Source organism: Molossus molossus, unplaced genomic scaffold, assembly GCF_014108415.1.
Source record: "Molossus molossus isolate mMolMol1 unplaced genomic scaffold, mMolMol1.p scaffold_m16_p_8, whole genome shotgun sequence".
Taxonomy (NCBI): domain Eukaryota; kingdom Metazoa; phylum Chordata; class Mammalia; order Chiroptera; family Molossidae; genus Molossus; species Molossus molossus.
This window is the reverse complement of record NW_023425402.1, coordinates 6,670,051-6,696,544: the sequence shown is the minus strand read 5'-3', so window position 1 is coordinate 6,696,544 and position 26,494 is coordinate 6,670,051. Positions and strand designations below refer to the sequence as shown.

At 49.3% G+C, this 26,494-nt stretch overlaps 1 protein-coding gene across 4 annotated transcripts; it reads right to left on the bottom strand.

Annotated features, from left to right (window-relative positions):
- Positions 1-1,859: 1,859 nt before the first annotated feature.
- On the bottom strand, positions 1,860-25,620 carry DEF6 (DEF6 guanine nucleotide exchange factor). 4 transcript variants are annotated; one of them, XM_036248462.1, is made up of 11 exons: positions 25,481-25,620; positions 12,324-12,464; positions 11,513-11,698; positions 9,755-9,991; positions 9,523-9,669; positions 6,153-6,261; positions 5,669-5,967; positions 4,500-4,666; positions 4,191-4,389; positions 2,638-2,728; positions 1,860-2,435 (listed from the first exon to the last, which is right to left on the bottom strand). In XM_036248462.1, exons 1-11 carry the CDS (start codon positions 25,574-25,576, stop codon positions 2,212-2,214), a joined length of 1,896 nt encoding a protein of 631 aa, XP_036104355.1. In that variant the 5' UTR covers positions 25,577-25,620; the 3' UTR covers positions 1,860-2,211. The 4 variants fall into 4 exon arrangements, with proteins under 4 accessions (XP_036104355.1, XP_036104354.1, XP_036104357.1 ...); XM_036248461.1 differs by lacking the exon at positions 25,481-25,620 and adding an exon at positions 21,309-21,855 and having other exon boundaries at positions 1,870-2,435; XM_036248464.1 differs by lacking the exon at positions 25,481-25,620 and adding an exon at positions 20,744-21,268 and having other exon boundaries at positions 1,870-2,435.
- Between the last annotated feature and the right edge of the window lie 874 nt (positions 25,621-26,494).

Genomic DNA, 26,494 nt, shown 5'->3' with positions numbered 1-26,494 from the left:
ATTGATGTTCCTCTCTGTCTCTCTCTCTCCCTCCCTCCCACTTTATCTGATAATAAGTAGAAAAATATCTTCAGGTGAGGAATTTAAAAAAAAATGTTAAGGGCTATCTTGAATCCCGGTTCCTACCTAATGATTCTCCTTTTCCTGAATTCCTACTGCACTTGGAGTTTGAACCTCAATTCCCATCCCTGCAATATGCACCGTGTTATACTGGCAGCTTTGTTTCATGACACTTCAAATAGATTATAATGACATTCTTTGCAATAGAGTTTGGTGTACTTGCAAGGACATGAATGAACTTTGCACATAAGTTCCAGGAGGGCAGGGGCTCTACCTGTTTTGTTCTGTGACATATAGCTAGCACCTAGCACAATACCTGGCACAAAACAAGAACTTAAATGGTTGAATAAATGAATGGACTTGAGTTTGAATCTTACCTCATCCCTTTTAAGCTGTGTGACACCCAATCATTAATTTTAGAATAAATTTATCCATGAATTCATTTTTAAAAACTTCTGTTGCATGCTTCCTAATAGCCAAGCACTGTGCTAGGCACTGGAGACCTAAGTGGAAGAAGATATGTCCCTGCCCTCAAGGATCTCAAGCATCTAGTTACGGGGCTATTGCGTGAAGTAAAGTGGAAAGAACAGCCTACGTGCAAGCCCAGAGGAAGAAAGAGAAGGGAGCTGCCAGTAGATTTACAGAGCAGAGGCATAGGATGTTCTCCTGGGCCAAATGTTCATGGGCCTCGAATGCCTGTGGAATATATGGGATGTGAACTTGACTGTCCAGGTTATCACTGAGAGACTGAAAAGTGGGAAGAGTCAAAGACAGACCTGTACTTTAGAAAACCCACTGAGGTGGCCATGGGGAGAGAAGTAAGCAAGAAGACCCAGTTACTGCTCTTATCTGGGTGGGAGATGATGAGGGCCAGAGTAAGGCAGCGGCCATGAGACATGGCCCCAAAAGGGTGAAGTTGAGAGTGACCAAGAAAATCCAATCAATTGGACTTGGAGACTAATTAGATATGGGGCAAGATGGAGGAGTCAAAGGTGAGCATGCAGGTGGAAGATACATGAAGGCCAGGGAGATAGAGAATGAAGGATAGATATAAGAGTATGAAGGAGAGAGAATCTACTGGATTTGATGACAGGTTTTGCATGAGGTGGTGAGAAGGAGGTAGCAAGTCATCCTAGATCCCCAAATCTCTGTCTTAGGTAACAAGGTCAGTGAATCAGATAATATGAGAAGATCCTGACAGGGGAGCTCAGTTGGTTGAAGTATTGTCCTGATATGCCAAGGTTGCAGGTTCAATCCCTGGTCAGGGCACATACAAGAATCACCCAGTGAATGTATTAATAAGTGGAACAACAAATCAATTTTTGTCATTTTCTCTCTCTTTCAAAAAATCAATAAACAGATAATATAGAAGAGAAGCAGGCTTGGAAGGTTTTGGACAAGTTACCTGACTTTTCTGAGCCTGAATTTCTTCACATGAAAAACAAGAATGATAATACCTACCTCTCAGAGTTGCCATGAGAATGAAATAAGCAGGGAAATTGCAGGGCATAGAAAAATAGATGATCAATAAATACTTTTGGGTGATACTAATAACAGTGCTTGTTTATGTGCCAAGCACTTACATCCTCACAACAACCCAATAAGGTAGGTATTGTTATTATTGGAATTGAAGCACAGAGAGGTAGAGAAACTTGATCAAAGTCACCCAGTTAGTAAGTGGTGGAGTGTACTTTCCTAGCCCCTGGACTATATACCCTATTCTTTCTTGGACCTATAACTGACTTGAAGGAAGAAGAGAGGAAATGATAGGAAAAATGGACAACAGACCTGATCAATAATTCACTCCAAAAACAGTTTTTATTTGGAAATATGCCTCCAAACTTGGTGGCAGTCTGGGGGCAGATGGCCCTTGGCTTACTTGTTTATTCTTTTCCAGCCCAGGGCATCCTCGAGGTTAAGGCACAGGATCAAGTTTTCAAGGATCAACATCCCAGACAGCCTCAGTGGTCTGGGGCTTGGGGCTGATGCCAAAAATAAATGAGGTTCCATTCTGGACTGTTTCATGGCTGGAGAGCCTCGCCCCTGACACCAGGTCCTCAGCTCCCTCTTGCAGGGGCCAGTGTCACCCACAGGCCAGCTGTGGCCAGGTCCTGGTGGGCATAAGGTTGGGGGGAAAGAGGCTAGCAGAGGCTAATTATCTGGTTCTGGGTCCAGTTTATCTTCCTGAGGGGTGGAAGCCAAGATGGGAGCCTCATCCCCACCATTGAGGGACTTTTGCGGCTCACTGGTGCTGGGTGAGGAAGTCCTGTTGCCCTGGGATCCCCAGCGGGTCAGGCGCTTTAATGAGGAGTCATGGCGGGTAAGTGGAGGGGGCTGGAAGCCTGTGAAGGAGCTGCTGGTGGTGGGACGCTTGTCTAGCAGAGAAAAGGCAGGCATGAGTTAGGAGAAAGGTACATGCAAAGGTGAGAGGTTGACAGGCTTTGACTCCGCCCTGGGGGAAGAAGAGAACCCTCTGACCTTTAGTCCTGTAGGCTCTATAGATCTGGAAGTATCCCTTTTGCCCTCTCTTCTCCCTCCTCACTCCAGGAATAGCTCCAGGGTCTACCCCCCTCTCACCTCCAGGCTTAATTGGATGCATGAGCCTGTTCATCTGGACATTCCAGTGTTTTACGTTGGTGCTGGCTTGGCGCAACTTCCGCTGGGCAGCCTGTGGGGCAGAACCAGTGGGGAGTGGGTCAGAGCCATTCTCCACGACAGGGGGCACAGGCCGTTTAGAATGTGACAAAGGTGCCTGCCTGCTGTGGTTCAGTGGACTGAGCATCAGTACCATGGACTGAGAGGTCCCAGTTCAATTCATGATCAAGACACATGCTCAGGTTTCGGGTTCAATCCCCAGTAGGGGGTGTGCAGGAGGCAGCCGATTGATGTTTCTCTCACATGGATGTTTCTCTCTCTCTCTCCCTTCCTTTCTCTCTAAGAAAATTAATAAAAACATATTTTAAGAAAATAGAATGTGACAAAGGCTACTAATATCTCCTCAGAAAAACTCATGAATATTCACAGAGTTATGTATAAGTACAGACTTAGTATCTAATTTCAGGGAACTCAAGACCCCCACCAAAGGGTCAAAAATAATCATAATTATAGTTTCTATTTATTAAGCAGCTAAGATGTGCTAAGTATATTTATTATCTTATTTAACTTCCAGAGCAGAAGTTAACAACAAACAAGTGCAAAAGAGGTTAAATGACTTGCCGGGGACACACATGGACCTCTACACCACTGTACCACACCACCTCTGCAGGAACTAATGCCAACACCTCTGCTCCAGCCCAGCCAGTGTGGCTCCGTGGACTGAGTGTTGCCCCATGGACTGACAGGTCCCGGTTGGATTGCCTGAATATCCTGCTCCATCCCCAGTAGGGGGCAATCAGGAGGCAGCCAATGGATGTTTCTATCTCTCCCTTCCTCTCTCTCTCAAAAATCAATAAAAACATTAAATACAAAACAAAACAAAAAATCCTCTGCTCCAATGTTCACCCAGTTGTTAGCAGTGGGGTGGTGGGATCATAGAGGAACTTTCCCTTTCTGTTATATAATGAAATTTTTTTACAATGACCATGTAAGACAACAAAGCAAAATAAAGTAAACACTATTTTTTTTTTTTTTTTTTTTGTATGTGCCCCTAGTGGGAACCGAATCCAGGACTCTCTGGTCCGGAGACCGATGCTCCAGCTGCTGAGCCAAACCGGCCAGGGCAGTAAACACTATTAAAAAAACAAAACAAAACCTCAAAATAGAAAAACCCTCTACTGTGGAGTTTGGGGCTCCAAGGAGTGGATGCAAAATGCAGGGATAGCAAAATATGGTCTTGGAAGAGTAGGAACAAAAATTTTACCCAGATTAATAATAATGATAAAAATAGCAGCTAATGTTTCTTCATACCTTACTATATACTAAATATTACATATTCTCTCGTTCAATCTTCATAGAAATGTTATTACTAGTCCCCCTTCCCTGATGAGGGACTTGAACTCAGAGAGGTCAGGCAATTCTCCGAGGTCCCACAGCCAGAGGAGGAGGAGGAGCCAGGGTTTGAGGAAAGGCTGGGAACATGAACATTAACCCTCTCACTCCGAACCTTGACCCTGCCCCACCCTAGGTCTCACCTCCACGTCCTCGTCCGCCCTCTGCCGGTTCTGCCGCACCTCCTCCAGCTGCTGCTGGGCCTGCTGCAGGGAGCGGCTCTGCTGCGCCATCTCCTGCTGCAGCTCTTGCTTCTCCTGCTGCGCCCGCTCGATGTAGCGCTCCTGGTCCTCCTTCAGCTGCAGCAGCTGCTTCAGCTTCTCCTCCTCTTCCTCCAGCAGCCTGCGGGCGTGCACTTTGTCGTCTCCAGAGCCAAGGCACCTGGCAGGTGCTCAGCAAGTGGGACGATGGGGGAGCCACGAAGGGGAATGAGAGGGGTCCCTCCGTCCTACCTGGTCTGGGCTAGGCGCACGGCCTCCTCGTCCTGCCGAGCTTTCACCTCCAGGTGCAGAGCCTCCTGCAGCCTCTGCTGCATCTCCTCCAGCTCCTCGATGCGCTGCCTCTGCCGGGCAGCCTCCTCCTCCTTCAGCTCCATCTCAGCCTGCATGGAGGCCCGGGCCTGCAGGGACGCAGAGCCGGATCAAAGGGGTGGGAGGCGGCAGGTATGGTGCCCTTTCCCCAGGGTTCTGCTAGGCCGGCCAACTAGTTATCTCCAGGTGAGTCTGGGGAGTTCCTTCATGTCAGGGTTTCCTGATCTGATTCCTTTCTGAGAGCCTGACTAGTCAGATAATGATCAGGGAACAGAGCTGCATGGGGAAGGGGTCTCAAGTCACCCCCTTCTTAGCACCAGCCTCAATAATAATTATTATGTATGATAACAGAATGTGTTTTGATTATAATTAAGGCTAGTGCTAGGAAGGGAGTGACTATAATTATAATAATTATAATAACAACTGTTTCCTCGTTTGATCCTCACCATACCTCTACCAGCAAAGTTCTACTAGCATCAGCATGTCACTGATAAGTAATTGAGGTACAGAGAGGCTAAGCAACTTGCTTGAGATCACAGAGCTTCTAAGAGGCAGAGCTGGGAATGAATCCACGTGTCTCTGACTCCAGTTCTAGATGTCTTAAATCCTAAATCGAATGCCTCTACACGCTGAGTCCGCCTCCACTTTGACCCTCCTTCCTCCCATCTTGCATTCCCCAAACAGGTTTCATTGTAAACTCAGATCCAGTTTAGTCCAACCTATTTCAACCTTAATCCAAATTCACCCCTAATGATGTCTTTAGCGGCTCCTCATCCAAGCTCCGCCCCCGACCCGGCCCCACTCTACACCTAGCCCCCAGCTCCGGCCCCACCCACCGTCGGCTAGGCCCGCCCCACACCATCTCTTCCCTCAAGCCATTCCTCAGCCGTTTCCTGCACCCTCCACCTTTCCCTATCTCACAGGCCCCGCCCCATGCCCATCTTTCAAACCTACCGGCTCTACCCTAACAGTCCCACATTCCAAGCCCGCCACCATCCCTCAGCCCACGGGCTCCGCCCACGGCCCTCAGCTCCCGGACCTCGCCTCGCTGCACCCCTCAACCAGCGCCTCAGCTCCTAGGGCGGCCCCACCTGCTCGGCCTCGCGCAATTGGCCCTCGAGCGCCTGCTGCAGCTCGTGGTGCTGGCTGCGGCGCCGCTCCTCCTCCTCCTGCATCAGGCGCTCGGCCTGCCGCTGCGCCTCCTGCAGCAGCTCCAGCTCCTGCAGCTTCCTCTCCTTCTCCTCCTGCAGCTGCTGCAAGCGCAGCAACTCCTCCTCCTTGGCTGCCCGGCGCCGCTCCCGCTGCTCCCGCTGCTCGCGCCGCTTCTGCTTCAGGTCCTTGTGCAGCGAAGTCTTCCCTTCGGCCTGCAGCCGGATCGCCATCTGAATGGCTGCGGACGGAGTGGGAGCGGGTCAGCAGGGGCCTCGCTTGGGGCAGGGAGGCTCGAAGTGGCCCGATGCTGGAAAGAGGCCCTAGGAGTCGCTCGAGTCCTCTCCAGCCTCCCGCTGGGCAAAATGTTATCACCCCCGCTACACAGATGAGGCGACTGAGGCCCAGCCTCCGTGAGCCACTCACCGGTGGTCCACTCCTGGCGCTGGCGCGTGTCCGAGGCGCTCATCTCGTACGTGCGGGAAGCCGTCTTCACACAGAACATGCAGCGCTTTCCCTCGCGATCTGGCAGCACCTGGGAGAGGGCAGGTGGCCCCAGACAGGCTGGCTTCACTGGGCTCAGGGCCACACCGGCCCTGCCTCAGGGGTGCTCCAGCTCCAGCCCCTCCCCCTCCCGCTGAACCCTCCCACTCTGTCTGCCAGGAACCTGAGGCCAGCCTGGAGTTAGTTATGGGGGTTACTTGTGTCCCCACAACTCTTGTAGCCTTTGCTCTTTGAAGGTGGGTGTGCTGTGTTCATATTGGTACTCTCCATGGGGCCTAGCATCTAGATGCCACTCAGTACGCAGATCATTCTTGAACACCTTCAGTGACAGGGCCCTCATTATCCAGGCTATTCGTTTTCACATGGCCCTGCCTGTTGAGAACCTTCTCCATTCATTCATTTCACAGATATTTTGAAGTGTCTACTGAGTGCCACTCATTGTTCTAGGCATTTGGGATACTGAAGTGTGCCTAACAGACCAAATCCCTGCCTTCCCTAAGCTACATTCTAGTGGAAAATAATAGTTCCCATGTTTTGAGCTTCTTATGTTCAAGAGTATGTACTAGTTTTTTTGTTTGTTTGGTTTTAATCCTCACCCTAGGACATTTTTTTTTTTTTTTTTTTTTTTTTTTTTTTTTTATCCTCACCCAAGGACATTTTTCCATTTTTTGCTCAGGTAGAGTGGGAGGGAGAGAGAGGAACAGAGAGAGAGAAACATCGACGTGAAAGGAACACATCGAGTGGCTGCCATCCGCACGACCGAACAGGGCCGGGGACAAACTGCAACCGAGGTACGTGCCCTTAGCGGGAACCGAACCCGGGTCTCTCTGGACCGCAGGCCGACGCTCTAACCGCTGAGCCAAACCGGCCAGGGCAGGACATTTTTCCATTTATTTTCAGAGAGAGAGAGAGAGAGAGAGAGAGAGAGAAACATTGATAAGAGAGACACATTGACTGGTTGCCTCCTGCACAACCCCGACCAGGCCTGGGGATGAACCAAAATCGAGGTACGTGCCCTTGGCCAGAATCAAACCCATGACTCTTTGGTCTGAGGGCTAACACTCCAACCACTGAGCCAAACTGGCCAGGGCTGTACTAGTGTTTTATATGCATCATTTTTTTCACGCCTCCCAGACAACCTTGCCAGGCAGGCATTATTTCCACTTTACAGAGAAAGAAACTGAGCCTCTAAGAGGTCCAGGAAATTGCCCAATTCATGCTGCCTGTGGAGTTGAGATTTCTGCCTAGATCTGTGTTCTTTCCACAGTGACACCTGTGTCCTCATTTAAGAATGGACAGAGCCTAGGGTGGCTATAATAATTTTTTAAAATGTGAAATAACAAGTGTTGGTGAGGATGTGGAGAAATTGGAACCTTCATACACTGCTGGTGAGAATGTAAGATGGTGCAGCCATTATGGAAAACAGTTTGGCTGTTCCTCTAAAAGTTCAACAGAATGCCCTGACAGGTTTGGCTCAGCGGTTAGAGCGCTGGCCTGTGGACCAATGAGTTGCGGGTTCAATTCCGGCCAAGGGCATGTACCTTGATTTTGGTTTGTCCCAACCCCTGGTCGGGGTCATGAGGGAGGCAGCTAGTCAATGTGTCTTTCTCACATCGACGTTTTTTTCTCTCTCTCTCCCTCCCACTGGATCTGAACAAAAATAGAAAAACCTCCTCAGGTGAGGATTTAAAAAATATAATAATAAAAAACAAACAAACAAAAAGAGTTCAACAGAGTAACACTATGATCCAGCAATTCTACTCCTAGATATGCACCCAGAGATATGAAAACACATCTCTATCCATAAATTTGTACATGGATATTCATGACAGCATTATTCATAATAGCAAACAGATGGCAACAACCCAATGTCTAGCAACAAATAAAATAAGCAAAATGTTGTATATTTACAATGGAATACTATTCAGCCATGAAAAGGAATGAATTTCTGATCCATGCCACAACATGGATGAAACTTGGAAACATTATGCTAAGAGAAATAAGCCAGATACAAAAAAACCCCACAAATACTGTATGATTCCACTTATATGAGGTATATAGAATATGCAAATTCATGGAGACAGAAAGCCAGGGTGGGTAGGGATAAAGTATTACTTAATGGGTACAGAGTTTCTATTTGGGATGATGAAAAAGTTTTAGAAATAGACAATGGTGATGGTTTCACAACATTGTGAATATATTTAATGCTATTGAAGTGTACATTTAAAATGGTTAGCCCTGGCTGGTTTGTCTCAGCGGTTGGAGCATCAGCCCTCAGACCAAAGAGTCACAGGTTCAATGCTGGCCAAGGGTACTTACCTTGGTTACAGTTTGTCCCTGGCTCTGGTCAGGGCCATGCAGGAGGCAACCAATCGATGTGTCTCTTTCACATCGATGTTTCTCTCTCTCTTTCTTCCTCACTCTCTCCCACCCATTCTATCTGCAGTTAAATGGAAAAATATCCTCAGGTGAGGATTAAAAAATAATAATAATCAGAGAAAGACAAATATCACATGATCTCACTTATCTGTGGAATATAATGAACAAAACAAGCTGAGGAACAAAGTAAACCTAGAGACATGGAAGTGGGGTGCAGATTGACAAACTTCAGAAGAGGTGGATGTGGGGGGAGGGAAGAGATAAACCACAGAACTTTTACACATGTATATGTAAACAAGGACATAGACAATAATGGGGGGGTGCAGGGTGGGGTGGAGGGTGTCAATGGGGATAAAAGAGAAACATCTGTAAAAAAATTAATTAATTAAGATTTTTAAAAATAAAAAATGGTTAAAATGGCAAATTCCATGTTATACATATATTTTTACTACAATTAAAAAAATTATTTTGTTTTAACCCTCTAAAATAGTAATGGACAGAGCCAGGGGAGGAGGGGGACGGGGGAAGAGGAGGAGTGCAGAGAAAGGGCAGGTATAGAGCTGCCGAAGGGAGTGGGATTGGGGTGAAAGAGAAAGACCTTTAAAGAGGATTTTGAGAAAAGTTTGGCTGTGCAGTGTAAGCTGCCTCCTCTGAAATCTTTAGCAAAATCCACGTTATTCACCAATGACTTTGGTATTTCCTTTGCAATTTTTGTTTGTTTGTTTGTTTGTTTTTGTTTTGTTTCTTTCTAAAAAGCCTGAGATGGGTGAGAGTGGCCTTGAGGTTCCCAGGTATATTTGGCAGAAATTTGTCACTGGCTTTTCTCCATTTGCCCTCCTGACCCTCTTGCCCTCATACCACACTGAGGACCTGGGCCCTGAGGTGTGCTGCACCCCTTCACCTGTCCCCTTACCTCCACGCAGCACTGCGCGTCCAGGGGGATAGTACCCCTTTTGTCTTTGCACTCTTCACTCCCAAAATAGCAGAGGCTGCTGGGCTGTAGCTGGAACCAGCGTTCTGCCCAGTTCCTCCTCAGGTGACCTCGTTTCCACAGGTAGCCCTGCCAGCCAGAGCAAAGTCAGAGGCTTCACTGCCCCCCTTCACTCCTCCTTGGGGTCCTCCCCTAGTTCCCAGCTTGGTCTGACCTGCTTCAGGACATCTTGGATGAGCTCCTGGTAGACCTCGTGGATGGCCATGCTGAGAGTGTCCCTCCCCACGCCTCGCAGACAGTGGCCAGAGTTGAAGAGCTCCAGGAACTGCCAGACACTGAGTCCCCCGGAGGTCTGGGCTGCCTGGGCCTCCTGTGCCAGCAGCTCCTCCAGCTCCGCCAAGCCCACCTCCAAGCTCATGCTGCTGAGCACCTTCTTCAGCAGGTACTCCACCTGAAGGGGGAGAGGGTAGGCCTGGTGACTGCCCAGGCAGTGTTGCAGCTACCAACACTAGGGGGCGCTCCCATCTGGTTCCCAGAGCCTGGCAGAGGTGACCAGAAACAGGGATTGAGGGTGTGAGTAGAGGACCAAACCAGTAGACACCAGAGTAGAGATTTGGGAGGGGATCCTGGAGCCCCAACCCCAATTCAGGCATCCTCTCCCATTCCCCAAACCCCAGTCTCACTCCTTCCTGCCTTAAATTAAGGGCAAGTGAAGGTTAGAGCTGTGGGTTGGGGGCCAGGGAGAGGCAGCAAGGCACAGAAAATATCAGAGGGGGTGCAAGGGCCCTCTCATCCAATACTTAGCAGATGACATAACTGGGGCCCAAAGGGGGAAGTGACTTGTTCTAAATCACACAGCAAATTGGTGGCAGGCAGAACTTGGTTCAAACCTCTTGAACCCCATGTGAGTCCTACTCCGAGCCCCAGCCCTGGGGACCCTCCCGATGGGAGGGTGAGGGAGCAGAGCAGGGACAGGAAACCTGTGAGAGAGGAACAGGAAGTGGTGGTTGGGGTACATCCTGCTGCAGTTAGTTCACACTGCATGTTGATCACAGCAGCCTGCAGCCTGAGAGGCCACCTTGCCCTGACTGGCAGGGGTCTGGCAAGGGCGCCAACCCAGGTGTCAGTGTAGATGGACACATGTTCCTCTCCTGCCCCAGCAGCTTCTTGAGAAACTCCCTCGAGACTTTCACTCTGGGGCTACTGGGTCTCAGCCGGGAGTTCAGGGCTCCCACAAACAGCAGTGAGGTTACAAGTCTGAGAGCCATGAGGCATGCCAGTACTGCTTGTAACCACAGAGGAGCCCTCCCCTGGCTACCCTCACCTGAAGACCTGAATTCGCCCTGGCATCCTCACAGCCAAGAGACTAAAGGGTCAGGAGACAGCTGAGATAGGAGCCGGGTGGAGAACAGAAGGAGGGGGCAGGTGGACTGGAAAAGGGGGGCGCATGCCCTGGCTTCACGATGAGCCGAGGAGGAGGGTGAGATTCCAGGACCCCCCCGGGCCCTGCGCTGAGCCTGCCCCTGCGCTCCCTGTACTGTGGAAGGCAGGAAGGGACCGTCAACCTGGAGTAGCTGGAGCGATGCCCCAGAAAGGCCTCCCTTCCCCTCACAGAGCACCCTTCTCCGACTGCCAGTGCCTAAAATCCTGCCATTTGATCATAAATGTTTTTGCTCTTAAATGCCCAATAACGTATCAGGCCTTTACACCTCTGTAAATAGAACTGGCAGACATTTTCCACTGGGAGGGCCAGCAGAGCCCGAGGGAAGGCAGTTGGGCTCGGCTAGAAGGCGCAGGTGTTCTGATGCGGGCAGTTATGGGCACCTGGAGACACCTGGGTGTGGACGGCACTGGCACGAGAAGGCAGAGAAGAAAGGGGACGTTGGAAAGGACACTGACTATTTGGCTTCCTCCAGGCTTTGCTGAGGCCTGGCCCCAAGTGATTCATCCCTGCAGCTGCCACCACCCTCACCTCATCAGGAACCATGATCAGAGGGTACTTGTCCTCAGACAGGAAGTTGAAGAGGCACCAGAGGCGGAAGGCGTCCTGGTTGGAGAGCATGCTGTTCCCGTTGCTATCCACCTTGTAGTTCTTCTTGGCCGTCAGGGTCCAGCACAGCTCGTCAAAGTGCTCCTTAACAAAGGCGCCCTCCTCCACCTGCCACCGGGCCTGCAGGTCAGCCAGGAAGGCTGCCCCAGCCCGGCTCCACCCTGCACCGGCTCCCAATGGCTTCTAGGTCCTCTACCCTCCTGCTCCCACCTGGCCAGGCCCGGGTCCCCTGAGGACTCCCTGAGCGGATTACCAGGTAACTAGCTGGTTCCGACTGTCTGGCACCCCTACCCACCGACACACACCTCCACACCCACTCAAGTTCCCTGCCAACAGACAAACTCTAGCCCCCTAGCTCAGAAGAGAAAGAAGGGGAGGCCAGGAGGGTATGGACAGTCAAGAAAAGCCCGAGGAGATAGGTGACAGCGGGGAGGAGCGGAGGGTGCTGGGGGAGCTGCAGAGCGCGTTGTACAGGTTACACTGGAAGCTGGAGGGGGGCCTGGGCTGGGGGGGGGGAGCTATGGGAAAGGAGGAGGCCAGGAGAGAGATGAGCGGGACCGAAGGTGAATTAAGGGGGGCAAGCAGGGGGCTAGTGGCTGGGAAGTGAAGGATGGAAATGGGGGAGCAGATGTACAGAGGAGACAGAAGTAGTTTATAGCGGGAATAAATGCATTGGGGTGCTGGCTGGGAAGTGGGGAGAGATTAGAGGTGCCTCCCCCATGCCGGGCCCCACCTTGTCCAGGATGTACTTGTTGAGGTAGGGCATGTATCCCTGGCTGGACACAGGACCGTCGTCATCATCACGGAAGTGCTCCTCCAGAGCCACGGGGTCATGGGGGATGTGCAGGACCGTGTACAGGTTATGGGAGAGCACCTGAGACAGAGTGGCAGTTAGCCTTCCTGCACCCCATCCAAACTGGGCCAAAGGACAGCCCCCACCGCGCTGTTTGTCCCCATTCCCATCCTGGCTAAGTCCTCTGCACACAGTATTCAAATCAGTCATAACTAGAACATATATATAACATTCAGCCATAAAAAAGAATGATCTTGCTCTAGCCAGTTTGGCTCAGCAGTTAGAGCGTCAACCCGTAGACCAAAGAGTCGTGGGTTCGTTCTGGTTGAGGGCACGTACCTCGGTTTTGGTTCAGTCCCCCCCGGCCCTGCTCAGGGTTGTGAGGGGGGCAGCCAATCAATATGTCTCTCTCACATCGATGTTTTTCTCTCTCTCTCTCCCCTTCACACTCTCTCTGAAGATAAATGCAAAGGTGTCCTCGGGTGAGGATTAAAAACAAAAAAGAAGAATGATCTTGCCATTTGCAACAACATGAATGAAACTTGAGGGCATTACACTAAGTGAAAAAGCCAGACATCAACAGACAAGTATGTATAATCTTGCTTATATGTGGAATCCACAAAACAAAAAACTCTCATAGATTCAGAAAATAGATTGATGGTTGCCAGAGGTAGGGCGTGGGAGTGGGGGAAAAGGGTGAAGGGGGTCAAAGTTACAAACTTCCAGTTATAAAACAAGTCATGGGGATACACTGTACAGCTTAGTGATTATAATTAATAGTACTATACTGCATATTTGAACATTGCTAAGAGTCCATTTCTCCATCAGGAAGGAGGTTGGTGTTGAGGAGAAAAGAACTACCATGTCACCCTGGGCCATGTGGCTCTGTGGTTAGTGTGTTGGCCCAGACACTGAAGAGTCTCAGGTTCAATTCCTGGTCAAGGGCACATACCTGGATTATATGTTCAATACCCAGCCCAAGTCAGGATCATGTGGGAGGCAGCCAATCTATGTGTTTCTCTCACATTGATGTTTCTCTCTCTCTCTCTCCTTCCCTCCCTTCCACTCTATCTAAAACAGAAAAAGAAAGAAAAAAGAACTACCATGTCTTCCAGTGTTTTTGTTTTGTTTTTTAAATTTGTTTGCCTTTATTGATTTTAGAGAGACAGGAAGTGAGAGAGAGAGATAGAGATAGAAACAGCGATGAGAGAGAACATCGATTGGCTGCCTCCTGCATGCCCCTCACTGGGGATCAGGCCTACAACCTGGGCATGTGTCCTGACCAGGAATTGAACCAGCAACCTCTTGGTGCGTGGATCGACGCTCAACCACTTCCAGTGTTTTGACAAAACCTCAGATGTGTGGCCTTCTGGCCAAGTGTCTGTGATTTCATGTCATTGGACCAATCACTGTGTCCTTCCAGTTGCAGATTTCTATAAGTTCGCTGTGGCTGAACCAAAAGAGAAGGCACATGAAGACTTCTAGAGAAACTATGGTTTCATGAAAGAGTTTGAGATGAAGAAGGCTGGTATCTTTTGGAGTGCAAAGTGACCTTGGAATGTAAAGAATTTCTTTGGGTTGAATTCCGTGGAAGTTCGTTACTGACCTATGTTCCTGGACTATGAAACATGAATATTTGAGCTAAGGAATAGTTCTTTTGCCCTGGCCGATTTGGCTCAGCGGTTAGAGCACCAGCCCATGGACCAGAGAGGACCCAGTTCGGTTCCCGCTAAGGGCACATACCTTGGTTGCAGTTTGTCCCCGGCCCTGGTGGGGTTGTGTGGGAGGCAGCCACTCGATGTGTCCCTTTCACGTCGATGTTTCTCTCTCTCTCTCTCCCTCTCTCTCCCTCTCACTCTATCTGAACAAAAATGGAAAAATGTCCTCAGGTGAGGATAAAAAAAAAAAGGAATAGTTCTCTTGATAAATAAACTATTAAGAAATAAAAAAGAAAGTTCCTAAGAGAGTCAATCTTAAAAGTTCTCATCACAAGAAAAACTTTTTGTGACTCTGCATGGTGACAGACTTTAACTAGACTTGTGGTGGAAATCATTTTGCAATACAGTTGACCCTTGAACATCGTGGGGTTAGGAACACCAACACCCCCTGACCCCCATGAAGTAAAAAATTCAAGTATAACTTTTTTTTAAAATTCTCGCCTGAGGACATTTTTTTTGCATTTATCTTGAGAGAGAGGAGGGAGGGAGAAAGAGAGGGAGAGAGAAACATCGACATGTGAGAGACACAACAAGTGGTCGCCACCCACGCAACCCAACCAGGGCCGGGGATAAACAGCAACCGAGGTACGTGCCCTTAGCGGGAACCGACTGGGTCCTCTCTGGTCCGTGGGCCAACGCTTCAACTGCTAAGCCAAACCGGCTAGGTCCAAGTATAACTTTTGACTCCTCAAAAACTTAACTACAGCCTGGCCGGTGTGGCTCAGTGGTTGAGCATTGACCCATACACCAAGACGTAGCCTGTTGGATTCTCAGTCTGGGCACAGGCCCAGGTTGTGGGCCTGATCCCCAGTGGGGGGCATGCAGGAGGCGGCCAACTGATGTTCTCTCTCATTGATGTTTCTATTTCCCTCTCCCTCTCCCTTTCTCTCTCTCTAAAAAAATCAATAAAGAAAAAAAAATTTAAAAAAACAAACAGCCCTGGCCGGTTTGGCTCAGCGGTTAGAGCGTCAGCCTGCGGTCCAGAGAGACCTGGGTTTTTTTCCCCTCTCAGGGCACCAAATTGCAACACCTTGGTTGCAATTTGTCCCCAGCCCTGGTTGGGTCATGCGGGAGGCAGCCACTCGATGTGTCCCTTTCACGACGATGTTTCTCTCTCTCTCTCTCTTCCTCTCTCTCCCTCCTACTCTATCTGAACAAAAAAATGGAAGAATGTCCTCAGCTGAGGATTAAAAAACAAACAAACAAAATAGTTAACTACAGTTGTCTCTTGTCCCTTGGTATCCATGGGGGATTGGTTTCAGGACCCCCATGGATACCAAAATCCACAGATGCTAAATTAAGTCCCTTACATAAAATGTGTAGAACAATGCATACATTTGTCCCTCTGCATCCACGGATCCCTAACCATGGATTGGAAATATTGCTTTTGATCCGCAGTTAGTTGAATCTGTAGATGTAAAATTTGCAGATAGGGAGGGCTGAATGTATATTTATTTTAAAATATCCTCATATAAGTGGTTCAAACCATGTTCAAGGGTCTACTGTATGTACAAATATTGAATTACTATGTTGTACACCTGAAACTAATATGTTAAATGTCAATTATACCTCAAAAAGACAAAAACAAAACTAAAACATATACATTTACTATGCACTGAGAACTGAGCTAAGCACTTTACATGTAATTCACTTACCCCTCATAATAACTGTTAATATCCCCATTTTAGAGATAAAGAAAATCCCTAGGCCCTGAGACATTAACTCACCCCAGGTCAGAGGTCAGAGAGCTGGTAGAGCTGGGGTCTAACCCAGGCAGCCATGCTCTTAGCCACTTCACTAGGTGGGGGACCGGTCCTCTTTCTGCAGACAAGGACACTGAGGCCCAAGGGATTCAGTAACTGCCCAAGGAGCCACCGTCAGCAAGAGCCTGGGATTCAAATACAGTTCTGCGATCCCAAAGCCCAAGTACTTCCTGCGATGCTGGGCTGCCTGCAGGGAGGCGGCTGTCATCTCCGGGCAGAAGCCCCGAACGGATCAGTTCCCGTCAAAGCCTCCGTGTTCAGGCTGCAGGGTGCCTAGCGCCAGGTGTGCCATCGGGCCGTGTGTGTGGTTCCAGTCACTGGCCTTCTGAAGATGGAAGGGAGCTGGAGAGGGCTCAGAGGAAAGATCCTGAAAGGCGTCTGAGGGGGGCAGATAGGGAGGGCAAGTCCTAGAGGGATGGAGGCCATGATGGTATGAAGGGGAAGCACAGGTTGGTTAACACACCTGTGATATTAGAACCAAGAGGTTCAAGTTTGAATAAGGAAATCAAGAAAAAAATTAAATCGCCTTGGGGCATTTGTATTATCGCACTTATCACAGACAGCCTGGATGATGAGTTACTATTGCACACGCACTGTGTGCCAGCAGTACATGAGGTGCTTTCTACACCTCGTGTAATCTCCACAGCTGTGATACACAGGCATCAGTATCCCTGGTTTTCAGATAAAGACACGAGACTTGGAGAGATTAAGAGTAATATTGGCAGGACCGAGGTGGAACTAGGTGTGTCTGGCTCTGCCGGCTGCCTCCCTACTAGAATGAATATTGATCCTGAGCCTCTCTTTCTACTAGACTGTGAATTCTGGAGACTCTTCATCTTTATGTCCCGCAGCATCTATGTCCTCTCCTGCACACCAAAGGCCGTCAATAACTGCTATATTTCACCGCTGGTTCCACCACCATCAGTGGATCAGCCCCTCTGAGGTAGGAGCCAGCAGCATCTAGAGAGGGCATGTGTGCCAGGTCTTCATGTCCTTATTCCACTGTGAGAGGAGGGGGAAGGGACTGAGACTTCTCAATGTTCTCGGGTCTCAGGTTCAACTTGGCAAAGTGGGATGTTGTGGGGCTCGGCAGAACATCCGCGTGTTTCTTTCCCTGACTTCCCTCTGGGCAGCCATCCCTGATCCCCGCTCCAACACTCTTTCCCACATTCTTCAAATGATCTCCTATGCCATCTTTGGTTTTGCTTTCTCTTGTTCTAGGAAAAAGCTGAAGTTTCTTCCTCATGAACTCTGCCCCCTTCCCTTATTTTGGTAATAAAGACTTGATTTCCCTTTGAGAACTACCTCTCTTCCATTCTCAGTATCTATGGTATTGCACCTCTACTCCACTGTCTGTAAGGGCAGGCACATCAAAGTCATAGTGATTGATTCAAGGAAGGGCACATGACCAAATCTGGGCCAATGAGAATCAGCCCTAGGATTTTCGCTTCCTCTAGTGAAAAACAGGTATACTCTTTTCATGAAATTGTTAAGTTGTTGGAAGATAACATGCTTCTGACATCTTTGTCCCATTGTGGAAAGTGCCTGCTTTAGAATAAGTAGTGAAAAAAGCAGAGTCAAGTGATGAAGAGAGTCATCATATGAGAACCTAGATCCAGCCATGCCTGAAGTCAATGCCATGCTTAGAGTTTTGGTTATGTGAGCCAATAAAAACCATCTCCCTTTAGTTATTTTGAGCTGGGTTTCCATCATTTATATCCAGAAAAGACCTGACTAATACATCTATGATCATAGGATACTAATCCCCACTCTAAGAGGTGCCACTGGCTCAATGCCACTTACAATCCAGGGTGACTAACACAAGAGAAATATCCACTTCTGAAGGGACAAGTGTTATTCTAAGAGTTTTATATATTTCTACCTATTGCCTCCTGGCCTCTTTTGAAAATATCCATGTCCTTATCTTCAAGCCTTTTTTTTTTTTTTTAATCTTCACCCCTTGGTGAATATTTTTCCATTTTTGTTCATATTGAGTGGGAGGGAGAAAGAGAGAGAGAGAGAAAAACATCAATGTGAGAGAGACATATTGACTGGTTGCCTCCTGCATGACCCATACCAGGGCCAGGGACTAACTACAACCGAGGAACATGCCCTAGACCGGAATCGAACCCGTGACTCCTTGGTCCATGGGCCAACGCTCTACTGCTGAGCTAAACCAGCCAGGGCTTCTTTAAGCCTCTTAAAGCACATCTTTTTGTTGTTGTTGTTAATCCTCACCATTAGATATTTTTCCATTGATTTTCAGACAGAGTGGAAGGAAAGGAGAGAGAAACATCAATGTGAAAGAGACACATCAATTAGTTGCCTCCCGCTTGACCCCATCAGGGGCCGGGGATTGAACGCAACCCAGGTACGTGACCTTGACCAGGAATCAAACCTGCGACTCTTTGGCCCATGGGCTGACACAGAACATACATAGTGCATTGCTTAACAAAAATTGTGAATCATTATTATTATTATTATTACATTTGTATAAACAGACATGGAAAGCTATACACAATATCCTGGCAGGTGAAAAAAGCAAGTTGTAGGATAAAATGTTTGTAAAACAAATGTGTGTGCAAAGGTTAGGTTGAACCATGCCCTGGATGGTTTGGCTCAACGGTTATAGTGTCAGCCCAAGGACCAAAGAGTCTCGGGTTCAGTTTCTGGTCAAGGGCACATACCTCAGTTTTGGGTTTGATCCCCAGCCCTGGTGAGGGTCCTGCGTGAAGCAAACAATCCATGTATCTCTCTGACATCAATATTTTTCTCTCTCTCCCACTCTATCTTAAAAAAAAAAAAAAAAAATCAGTGGAAAAATATCTAATGGTGAGGATTAAAAAAATAAAAGATTAGGTTGGATCATATCAAACTCCTAGTTTAGTAAGTCAAAACAGTAAAATGTCAGCAATTTCATATTGTTGAACCTAATATTTTTATTTGTACATAGGAAAAATCTAGACAACTCAGCAAACTGTTAATAGCTTATCACCTCACCACACCTCCAGGGAGGGGAGGCATGACCACCTTCTTTAAATTTTAAAAAATAGTCCAACCAGTGTGGCTCAGTGGTTGAGCATCAACCCATGCACTAAGAGGTCACCGGTTCGATTCCCAGTCAGGACACAGGCCCAGGTTGTGAACCCAGTCCCCAGTCGGGGGCATGCAGGAGGTAGTCAATCAATATTCTCTCTCATCAATGTTTCTCTCTCTCCCTCCCTCTTTCTTCCTCTCTCTCTAAAATCAATAAAGAAAAAATATGTTAAAATTTTTTAAAAATATGTTTTTACTGATTTTTTCTTTTTAGAGAGAAAGGAGGAAAGAGAGCGAGATAGAAACATCAATCTGCGAGAGAAACATTGATTGGCTGTCTCCTGCACCACCCCCTACTGGGGATCAAGCCCGAAACTCAGGCACATGCCCTGACCGGGAATCAAACCAAGACCCCTCAGTCCACGGGACAACGCTCAATCCAGTGAGCCACACCCGCTGGGCACTTTCCTCTTCTTTAACATGCCGTTTGTCTTAGAATCTTATCAACCAGTAACATGTTTTATAATAAATTTTATCTTTTAAAGTATTATATTCTTCTGCCCTTTGATTTTTTTGTTTGTTAATCCTCATCTTAGGATATTTTTCCATTGATTTTAAGATAGAATGGAACGGGGGGAGAAAGAGAGAGAAACATTGATGTGAGAGAGACATATTGATTGGTTGCCTCCTGTACCCAAACTGGGGCTGGGGATCAAACCTGAAATCCAGGTACGTGCCCTTGACTGGAATTGAACCCAAGACCCTTCGGTCCTTGGGCCAACTCTCTAACTGCTGAGCCAAACCAGCCAGGGCTGCACTTTGATTTTTTAATAACTAGGAGCATATATTGTTTTTATGATAAAAATGAATACTACAGCTAAAAAACAAAAGGTGCCTTTAGCCACCCTTATTGATATACCCCGTTATTAGGTTGCTCTGTAATATTCTTTCGCTGTTCTCTGTGTGAGCACTGCCGGGTGCCCACACTCCTTGAGGACAGGAAGGGCTCGAATCTCAGCCCTGACTCCAAACTCAGGGCAAGGGCCCCCACAAGCTGAATATTTTTGACTGATTCTTAAGTCTAATTTAAGTGCTCCAATGGTTCTCCATTGTTCTCTGAGTAAATTTTCAAGTCCTTCCAGAGCCTTAGGCCATGTGACCTGGCCTGCTACACTTTCTCTGCCGTTAACCCCCGCTCACTGCTCTCCAGTGTCCCTGGACACTCCTCAGATGAGCCAGGCACCCTCTTGCCCCAGGGCCATTGTACCTGCGCTCCCTTCAGCCTGGAACATCCTTCTCCCAGGTCACAGCAGGGTTCACAACCTCTCTTCCTTTCAAATTTTCCTTAGATGTCAACTTCTCAGGGAGGGCTTCTCTGAGCATCTTATTTGAATCTGTAACCCCATCCTCTCTAACCCGCGCTCCATCCCCATTTCAGCCTTCTGTCCCTCCACGTTGTACATCAGCTTCCATCACGGTACACCTTCACACTGATTTTGCTTATGTGTTCTTGAGTGTTACGTGCACACTCATTATGTTCTCTGACTGCAGTGCTAGCACCCCAAGGGGTGGGATTTATTTCTGTTTGTCTTATTCACTGGTCTGGCCCATAGTAGACACTTAATAAATCTATTAAATGACCTTAAATGCTTCATGGGGAGAAATAGGAAAAATGACAAAGTCAGACATATGTGGACTGAATCTCTCGGAGCAATTTAATCTCACTGGGAGTATTTTCAACTCCCTAGAACAGGGCAGGATAGAACCTGCCCCATAGCAGCACAGATTATTTGAGCTATTTTTCTCCTTGGATTATTCGCCCACACTGTCCTCTAAGACCTACCTTGCTCACCTGTACCTTTTGTCAGTGGGATCTGACGGGCCCAGGGCAGAGGATCTGATGTCAGGACAAAGGAATTCAAGGCTCTAGACACTGAGGGCTCAGGGCCTCTCCCCAGAGAGCTTTGCAGACCTCAGACTGCCAGGTTTCCGGTGCCTGGGTGCGGTGGGGGCTGGGGCGGGGAGTGGGTGTGACCACAAGAGGGTCACGCTGGAAAGGAAATGGCCAGGATGCAGGCCGCACGAGCAGGTCAGTCCTCGCGCCCGCCTGCAGGCAGGGCCTCTCATTATGCTCATTTGACAGATAAGGACATCAAGGCTCAGAGAGATAAAGTGTCTGCTGAAGGAAGACTGAAGCCCTGCTCTTGATCTCTCTGCTACACTGGCTCTGGCTGAGAATCAGAATCATCTGGGGAGCCGGGGAAACTGAAATATGCTGGGGCCCGCCCAGATCTACTGACTCAGAGTTTCCTGGGGTGGGGTCCAGGTGTCTGTAGTTCACAAGCTGCCATTCTGCCTCCCTCAGAAAACTCCCACCGGCTCCCCCACCCACCCAGGTAGCCCCTGACCTCTGGGTTGACAGTCATTGACCTTGAAGAGGCTTCATTTATGCACTGTCCTCTGGAGGCATGTGGGGGAGTGGTTATCCTCTGGGGGCCTGAAGTCCCCTCAAGTGCAGGGATTGGGGCTGGTGCCATGCCCACGGTCCTGCAGTTTCCAGCCTTCAGAAGTAGCTGCGGATACAGGGGGTTTGAGGACCCATAAAAGCACCCAGCGGTGACTGCAGAAAGAGTGAACGGTCAAGCTCTCTCCTCTCTCTCTCCCCCTCCTACGTGGCCTATAGTCTTTAAATGTATCTAGGTACTAAGTGATTCTTTTAAAATACGCAGATCCTTTTTAAGAGTTACTGAATGTCTTCTTCTCAACCAGTAGGTGCTAAAGTTTAGCTGCTGTCGCGAGGGAGGAGCCCCGGGAATTTCCCAAGGTGAGAGCCGAGAGGAGGGGGCTGGAAGGGTTGGGTGTACGCATCACAGGAAAGAGGCTCAAAAGGGAAAGGCAAGTCGCATCAAGGCTCAATTTCACCTACTTGATGTACTTTGTTAAAATTTATTTTTGTAGCCCTGGCCAGTTTGGCTCAGCGGTTAGAGCGTCGGCCTGCGGTCCGGAGAGACCCAGGTTCGGTTCCCACTAAGGGCACGTACTTCGGTTGCAGTTTGTCCCCGGCCCTGGTTGGTCGTGCGGGTGGCAGCCACTCGATGTGTCCCTTCACGTCGATGTTTCTCTCTCTCTCTCCCTTCCTCTCTCTCCCTCCCACGCTATCTGTACAAAAAATGGAAAAAAAAAAATGTATTTTTGTAGATTGTTAGCTGGATAGCTTAGTGACCCCAGTTCCACCCTAGGGCTTTACAGATGAGAAACTGGAGGTTGAGAGGGTGGTGACTCTCCCAAGATCACCCAGCTGGGGAGTGATACTGGTCTCAGCCTATGTGGCTTTGAGTCAAGAGGTTTGCACATCATGAAGCCATCCTCCCCCTGAGGAGACCAGGTCAGGGCCAAGCTGATGGCCCAGCCAGCAGATTCCTGGAGTTGTTCTTAACTTTCCCTCCACCAAGAAGAAGGTACTGTCCCTCTCCAGAGGAGGCCAGCAACCTTAGGACTGCCCTGAGTGCCTATTGGAGGTTCAGGAGCCTCCCCAGGCCAGGCAGGGAAGGCCCCAGCTCGCCCTCCCTGCCCTCCCCAGATCTTGTCAGTCAAGGGGAAGTGGTAGGCTTGCTACCTCCTAAGATCCTCATCCAGCCAGAGACATGATGTTCTACCTACATCCCCAGTCCCAGGCCCCGCACCCCAGGCCTGGCAGTCCAGGATGGAGGAGGCCAGATTCTCACCTGATCTCCCATTAGGCCTAAACCAAAGCTGCTCACCTAGGGAAGAAGGTGTGGCCATTAGGAAGCCCAGACTCCCCAAGGTTCTCCTCCCTGCAGCCCTGTCAGGACTACTTGCTCCCAAAGTTCTTTAGAGAAGGAGGTTCTGGGGACCCTACAAAAACTCAGTCATCAACTCCTGAGAAATCTTGTGTTCAACCCAAATCCAGAAATGTCATTCCCATTGGTCTATTTTTAGTGTTCTCAGTCCAGCTGGACCACTGTACTTTCTACAAGAGAGAGAAAAACTCATCTGACCTCACCCCTGAGCCTTCTCTTCTCCAGAGAAAACCCTCCTGACTCCTGACTTCTCAGAGGACTTGCTGTTCTTCCTCTTCCCTCTGACCTCAGTATCGCTTTGCCCAGACAGACAGCGGCAGCCCTTTTACCAACACGTCAGGGCAAAAGTGGTGACTGTCATAGACACATGTAGCTTGCTCTGGCTGGTGCAGTTTTCCTGCTTGGTCCCAACCAAGGACTCCCAGGCCAGGGACAGTTTTAGTGAGGAGAGGCTCACTCCAACCTTCTCCCTTCTCCCCATGGCTTCTTAGGGGAGAGGGTGGGCCCTGCTGGTATATCTCTCTCATCTGCTTCTTCCTCCGCCTTCTGACCACTTCTCTATTACTCCTTTGCCTTTCCGGCATCCCCACCCCCAACACTATCACTACTTCCTCCCATTCTAGTGTCCACCTCTGATGACATGGGCTCTACATTTCTGCCCCACCCACCATCTGCCTGAGACTCTCACAGCTCGCTCAGATTCCCAGAGTGAACCAGTTTTCTGTCGAGCGGAAAAAGAAATCAACCATTGACCTCATGTGACCAAAGAGGCTGCTGGCAGTGGCTCAGTATGAGCTGCGATGTGCTACAGACAACAAATAGTTCAAGTATGCAAGCTACCCATGGAATCTTCCCTGCAAATACTCAACCTGTGGGCGTGGGGAGCAGGCACTGGCCCAGTTAGAGGCCAAGACAGAGGGTCAAGCAGAGATGGATGTTGGATGATCTGTGTTTCTTCTGTCTAAACTGAAGGCCCCACTAGATGACATGATTTGCAATAAAAGAATTTAAGTAGAATATAAGGAAGAACCTGTCTGTAGGGATTCTCTCAGATGATCAAAAGCAGTAGTGGACTCTCCTTCCTGGGGAAGTCAAGAATCATTTATTGGATGTTCACAAGGGATAGATTACGAGATAGAAACAGTTTGCGACATCCAATTACACTGCCTTCAAGTTCATCAAGATAGGGTGTTGGAATGGGGACGGGGATAACACCTATCTAGTGCCATTTATTTCTCTCAGGTTTCTAGGCACCTCCTACCTTGATCATTAAGAATGGAGGTTTTCTTGCGACTGTACCCCTATTTTGGGGGTGCCCAGGGGAGACAGCAGGACTCTAGGGCTTTGGCTTCATGCCAGGTACATAGTTGGTGGTCAATAAATATTTGCAGAGTGAATGAGTAAGTCCCTAAGACAGGTCCCAGAGAGCTGAGGCCTACCCTGCCCTCGTTTCTCACTGTTCTCTAGTTCCAATAGTTTAGGGCAGCAATTCTCAACCCTTTTCATCTCATGGCACACATAAACTAATTACTAAAATTCTGTGGCGCACCAAAAACTATATATGCTTTTTTTTTTTTGCTGATCTGACAAACAAAAAGTATAATTTTGATTCCTTCACACCGGGCAGCTATTGTGTTGGCTGTTGTCATTTTTAAATTTCAAAATCTAAAAGAAATGAGGTCAGTGCCTCTGACTCAATAGTCAGGTATTGTGTGTTTTTGTTTTTTTTAAATCCTCACCCAAGGATATTTTTCTATTTATCTTCAGATAGAGTGGGGCAGGGGGGAGAAACATTGATGTGAGAGAGACACACCAACTGGTTGCCTCCTGCATCACCCTGACCAGGGCCGGGACGAACTGCAACCAAGGTACGTGCCCTTTACTGGAATCGAACCCTCAACTCATTGGTCTGCGGGCTGACGCTCTAACCGCTGAGCCAAATGGGCCAGGGCAGGTATTGCACATTTTAAAAATTCTTGCAGCACACCAGTTGAAAATTGCTGGTTTAGGGCCTTGCTTCTTACCCACTAACTAGGGTGGAGAAGACAGAATTAACCCAATTAACTGGAGGAAGGAAGGAAACTTTTTGGCCTAGCAGGAACTGTCTAGGGCCAATGACCTTTAGGGAAATCACTGATGGGGCTCTTCCTGGGCTCAGACTCCAGCCTGTCCCTGGCTGAGGTCTCAAGGCCTAAGGTAACAATTTCCTCCCCTAATATGTGGGGGGAGGGGAAGGAGGAGAGGAAGCTGGGCATCACTGTAAGCCCCTTCCCAGCTGTCCCACCTGGGAAGCAGGCTTCAGAGGCGCTGTTCTGCCAAAGGTGACTGAGCTGGCCTGGTGTGGCCGGGAAAGGCTCTGTAAGCCTCTCTCAGCTCCCGGAGGAAGTGACTGACAAGTACTAGCTAACTGTTTTTCTTCAAAGCCAGGAGGAAGCGGCAGGAAGGAACAGGGTACGTGCCCAAGCTTGATTCTGGGGAGATGTGTGCTCATCACATGGAGTCTGAGATGTCACCTGGCCCGTGGCCCTCAGAACCCTACGATGCCACCTCCACCCTCCGATAGTTGAGGGGCAGTGGCTCTGCACGTACCCCCTCGTTTCTGGACAGTGGGCAGCAGTCACCCAGTACTGGCCCCGACTCCAGGCTTGGGCCTCTGGATGACTGGGTGCCCCGAGAGTAGCAGTATTCATGCCTGGCTCAGGCAGCAGGGGCTGATGAGGTGTGTCTGCCATCCTCCCCTGGGCCCTGGTACCCCTCACCTTGAGCTGGGACTTGGAGACCTTGCCGCTCTTCTCCACGTCCAGCGCGGTGAAAGCATACCAGATGGACTTAAGCAGCTCCTTGCGCAGGGCCATGGCTGAGGCGCCCGCCCGGCCTGGGGGCGGCTCTGACACCCAGATCCGGTTTCAGGAAATGCAAACGGCTGCAGAGACCGCAGAGGAGCCCAGGCGCGGAGCTAGAGCTCCACCTGTCTGCTCTCGGGCCGCCTGTGCTGGCAGGAACCAGCCTGTTGCTCTTGCAGGGCTCAGTAGCCCCACTCGGGCAAGGCAGCTGAGGACCAAAGCCCAGAGAGCTGGAGCCCTGGCGTGTTCAGCCTGGCCTCCAGGGCTGCCAGAGGCAGCGTGCTGAGGGAGAATGTCAGTCCATCCTGACTTTGGAGTCAGGTGTGTGTGTGTGGGGGGGGTCTCCTGTCTCAATTCCACACTTACCGCGTCTTAGGTAAGTTACTTAGCCTCCTTGAGCAGTTTCCTCATTGGTAAAGCAGGACAAATACCCACCTCACAGAGCTGGGAGGTCAGAGAATGCATGTAAAGCAGAGAGTAGGCACTGGACAAAGCATTCCCTCAGTGCCATCTAACATTACTGTGGTGGTGGGGCTCCTCCCAAGCAGAAGAAAACAAAGGCAGTAACACAAAGCTGGAGGAGGAACTGGGCCAGGGCACCTCTCCAGGTCAGGCGGACCTGGCACGTGATCTGCTGCCTCCCTGTCCTCTGGGCTTTGGCTCTAAGAGGCACTCAGAGCATTGCCCACTGGGGCCCACTGGCCCTGAAGAGCCAGACTGTTTCTGAAGCTCACAGGGGTGACTCTTGTGGTGGGGTAGCAGAGGCTTGGGATTCAGGGCCCTCCACAGCGGTGCTTCCACTTTCTTTAGATCCAATGCCCATCAAGGCTGGGACACACCCCTGCCAGGAGCAGGGATCATGGATGTTGAAGGTGCCTGTTTAGGCAATTGAGGCACCCCACCCCCTCCCTGGGGCATGCCCCGCCCCCT

Excerpts from the sequence above, each read along its gene's own strand:
- DEF6 (XM_036248461.1), bottom strand. The coding sequence starts at position 21,437 with ATGGCACCAGCCCCAATCCCTGCACTTGAGGGGACTTCAGGCCCCCAG. Across the intron at positions 9,992-11,512 it reads TGATCATGGTTCCTGATGAG|GTGGAGTACCTGCTGAAGAA; the intron begins GTGAGGGTGGTG and ends CTCCCCCTTCAG. Across the intron at positions 5,968-6,152 it reads GCGCCAGGAGTGGACCACCG|CCATTCAGATGGCGATCCGG; the intron begins GTGAGTGGCTCA and ends CTCCGTCCGCAG.